Below are 4,036 nucleotides of genomic sequence, written 5' to 3' on the forward strand. Positions count from 1 at the left end.
TGAACAAGCAAGAAAGGGAATACTATGAATACATAATTGCTGAAGGGATGATGGTGCAAAAACAAACTGGAAATCTCCTTGATACAAGTCAAAAATTGCAAGGCTCAAAATGGAGTTTTGTTATGAGTACCTCCAAAAAACTTTATGCTGGTGAGGTAACAACTGATACAAACACCACACAATTTGTTGACAGTATTCTCAGGTCTAAGATGCCACTTTACTTTGCATCATCTGAAGTCTAATGCTTTGTCCCCTTCCCACCAGAAAAGGAAGGGATCATTTCATCATTCCAGCTTCCTTGCAGGAGGGGCCACTTTAGCTGCAGGAAGACTTAAGGAAGTGGCAAGATCAAGGTATGCATGTAGCAAGCATTTATTAATTATTACAATGTTTCCATAATGCCATTTTCTAATGACATCTTTGGATAATTCAATATTCTCATTATGGAGATATACAACTAAAAATGTTCCATACCTATAATCTACACATTAAAGTATTCAACCTAAAAGCTTAAGCTATCATTGGAGGGGCCCAACAAGTACATAGACAACCAAGCACACACCCAACATATTTGGGCTCACCAGAAACTGAAACCAAAGACAAATATGCTCAATGGCCCTACTGATATTGAAAGAAGAACAAGTAGGCCACGCACATGGAATCCAAAAACAAACAAGCCAGACTTTGACATCATGTTCATTCTGGGGCTGCCTTTAGTAAACGGCCCTCAAATCCAACTTGCTTTAGATACAAAGTACAGATGCTTTCACAAAAAATATATGATTGCTTTGGAAGGGAACTGCATATCATAATTTCACATATTAAGGGTGAACCTTCAACTATATGAACGATTAGCTCAAATGTCACTTTTAATAATAGATGTCAACAAAATGCAAGACAAAGTTTACTACTTGATTCTATGGTTTAGTCAAAGGCGATGTGAGATTCAGTTTAGTTTGAAAGAGCTCAAAGGACCATCTTTTGTTTATAAATTAATGCAATTAATTGCGTAAGAATCCCAAGCTCTTTAAGACAAGTTGATGCTGGCAGTGGCAGATCTCATAAATTCTTCTAGATTACTATATGTCAGATCAACATAATTTGCATAAGGCAAAGTACCATTATGTAGATCCCAGAGCTCTACATTTTTAATGCAATAGTTGGGGGAGGGGGGAATCAATTCTTCTAGTAGTTAACGCATTAAACCCATTCATTTGGTATATATCTAAGGAAATGCACTGGTAAGTACTATCTATTGCTATTCTACAGATAATAAAACGCCATTCTTTTTGGGGTAACATAATAAAAAATAAGTTTATAAGGAATATGTTCTTTTAATTTTAGTTTATCAACGTACTTAGTATATAAACTTGAAAAGTCTCTGTTTCTTGCATCCAAATTCTGAATATGTCTTTATGACTTCCAGTCTGTATCGGCATACAGTGGACATTATCGAACAACTGCGGAGAACCTTGGCAGCTTCTTAGCCTTCCTCGATGAGAATGGGGTCAACCTTGATGAAGTTCAGGTATGCAACTTATATATAATGTCATTTCACAAATCTGCTACCCCTCTGCTAATTCTACATTGATTTGATTGCAGTCAATAGAACATTTGGAGACATGAAAGTAGCTTTTCAAGGATTTAGGATATTGTGGGTCACAATTTGACATATATGAACCTTTTTCTGCCACTTTTCACTTTTGTACATTGTAACCAACATATGCCTAATATACTACTTCTACCACATTTTCCTCTGAGCTCTATCTATTCTGGTCAGGTATTTTTCCCTAAGGAAGATCATGAGAGCAACAATAGCCACAAATCAGTTAATGAAGGAAGTTATTCAACAAAAAATGTTCAGGAAGAAAGTAAACTTGGAGATCTAACAAATTCTGAACCACCCTGCCAAGCTCCTAGGGATAATGAGATTAACAGCAGACCCTCTGAATCATGTACCTATGCTCAAACAAAAAGCACATGAACACAGAGTTATAAGAGAACCTTGTCCAGTAATCTCCAGAGAACCAGAAAAAATCTTCCAAAGAAAGAGACATTGCAGAGGATCAAGTCAAAAAAGGAAGTAAGTTCATATCAACTAGGGCATCAACTGTCATTGAAATGGTCAACTGAAGCAGGCCCAAGAATTGGGTGTGTTGCGGATTACCCTCTGAAACTAAGGCTTCAAGCCCTTGAGTTTGTTAACCTCTCACCAAGGGATCCTCCCACACCATCAGTCTTTGATGTTTTTCTTAGTTCAATTACAACTTTATATGTAGTAATGTGACCTTAGATTGACTGTCTTTCTAACAAGTTACCATAAAAAAGTCAGCATCACTTTACTTTTCAATTCTTTCTATACTGTTTAGTCCTCTTTCAATATCATCTCATAGAAATATTGATCATCTCAGACGATCATGGATTCATTTCTCTTATTTTCTCTCATGTAAAGGACTATAATGTATGAGCAAATACTTTTTCCATCTAATATCCCTAGATCATTCCCCACAGTGCAATACAAACATGGCATCAGGTATGTATCCAGCGTCAAATAAATGGGTTGTCAACCCATCCAAAACCTCGTGGAGATTTGTTTCTTGGAATTGTGTGTAATGAGATGCAGAAAAGTAATATATACTGTTCTTCAACTCAGCCCAGCTATATCCTGTATCTTTCTTTAATTCCTTCTCCTTCATTATTTTTAGCAATTGTGCTGCTTCATTCCACATCTTGGCCTCAGCATATATATTTGAAAGCATGATATGAGCTGAAGTATCTTCTGGATCAATACTCAAAATTTTCTCAGCAGCATATCTTCCCAGAGCTACATCCTTGTGAATTTTGCAGCCAGACAAGAGACACCGCCAAACCACCTTATTAGACTCCATTGGAAATCTCCTTATGTCAAAAGCTCTTTTTGTCTGTCCTTTACAGGCAAAGAGGCTGACTAAGGAAATGCCATGGTCTTTGATCATCGAATTGAAGTCGTGCCATCCCTCCTCTACAAGTCCCACATGCCCACAAGCAGATAAGACTCCAAGAAAAGTAAGACCATTATGTTTGATCCCATTACTATGCATTATGTTATAGATCTCTAAAGCTTCCCTCCCAAATTCATGTTGGGCATATCCCACAAGAATGGTATTCCAGGAAACCAAGTTTTTTGTAACTAGATTATCAAAAACTTTCTGAGCTTCACTTAGTCTTCCACACTTAGTGTATATGTCTATAAGAGCACTCCCTAAAACCACATTTGAGTCAAACCCAGGTTTTAGGATGCAGCAATGTGCTTGTTTAGCCCACTCGATTGATGGGATATCAGCACAGATGCTAAAAATGCTAGAATATGTATGAAGATTTGGTTCAAATCCTTCAATCAACATATCCTTCAGAAGCTCAATGGCTTCTCCATGATGACCAGATCTAACATGCCTGGAAATCATTGCATTCCATGAGATAACATCATGTCCATGCATTTCCTCAAAAGTTTTTGATGATTCCTCAAGAAGCCCACATTGAGTAAAAATCCAAAATGGCATTGCCAACGAATATAAAGGAATTGAACCTCATTTTAATGATCAAAGAGTGGAGTTGTGTTCCAACTTCAACATCCACTGTATCTGCTAATGCTCCAAGTACTGATGAGAATGTTCTTGCACTAGGTTTCAAACCCAAAGAATTGAACTCGTGGAAAAGATCAATTGCTTATCTTGCTTTTCCTTGTTGAGCGCAGCCTCCCATTAGTGCAGTCCAAGCATGCAACTGTGGCTTGTCCACCTCCAAAAATGCCCGACGAGCATAGCCCAATTCTCCACACTTCACATAAAGATTTATCAATGCTGTCACAACAAAGTTGTCAAATCCAAGTCCACACTTGATGACAAGGGGAAGCACTTGCATCCCAACCTTGCCATTCAATTCTTGCTCATGGCTCATGCCTATAAATCCTTCCATGAATGTCCTTACCAGCTATTGCATCACCTAAACTAGCACTAGAAAATAAAGCACCAACATATTTTATAACTACTGGGATCAA

General features: G+C 37.6%; 1 protein-coding gene and 1 long non-coding RNA gene across 2 annotated transcripts; one reads left to right on the forward strand and one right to left on the reverse strand.

Moving 5' to 3' along the window:
• On the forward strand, positions 1-301 carry LOC115984206. Its single transcript, XR_004090425.1, has 2 exons — positions 1-155; positions 265-301. It is a non-coding gene; the product is annotated as an uncharacterized LOC115984206 (long non-coding RNA).
• A 2,197-nt stretch (positions 302-2,498) lies between these two features.
• Positions 2,499-3,539, reverse strand: LOC115985237 (pentatricopeptide repeat-containing protein At3g24000, mitochondrial-like). The gene has a single exon (XM_031108205.1). The coding sequence runs from the start codon at positions 3,537-3,539 to the stop codon at positions 2,499-2,501; it is 1,041 nt and encodes a 346-aa protein (XP_030964065.1).
• Positions 3,540-4,036: the final 497 nt, after the last annotated feature.

Source organism: Quercus lobata, chromosome 4, assembly GCF_001633185.2.
Source record: "Quercus lobata isolate SW786 chromosome 4, ValleyOak3.0 Primary Assembly, whole genome shotgun sequence".
NCBI lineage: Eukaryota > Viridiplantae > Streptophyta > Magnoliopsida > Fagales > Fagaceae > Quercus > Quercus lobata.

Excerpts from the sequence above, each read along its gene's own strand:
- LOC115985237 (XM_031108205.1), bottom strand. The coding sequence starts at position 3,539 with ATGCCATTTTGGATTTTTACTCAATGTGGGCTTCTTGAGGAATCATCA.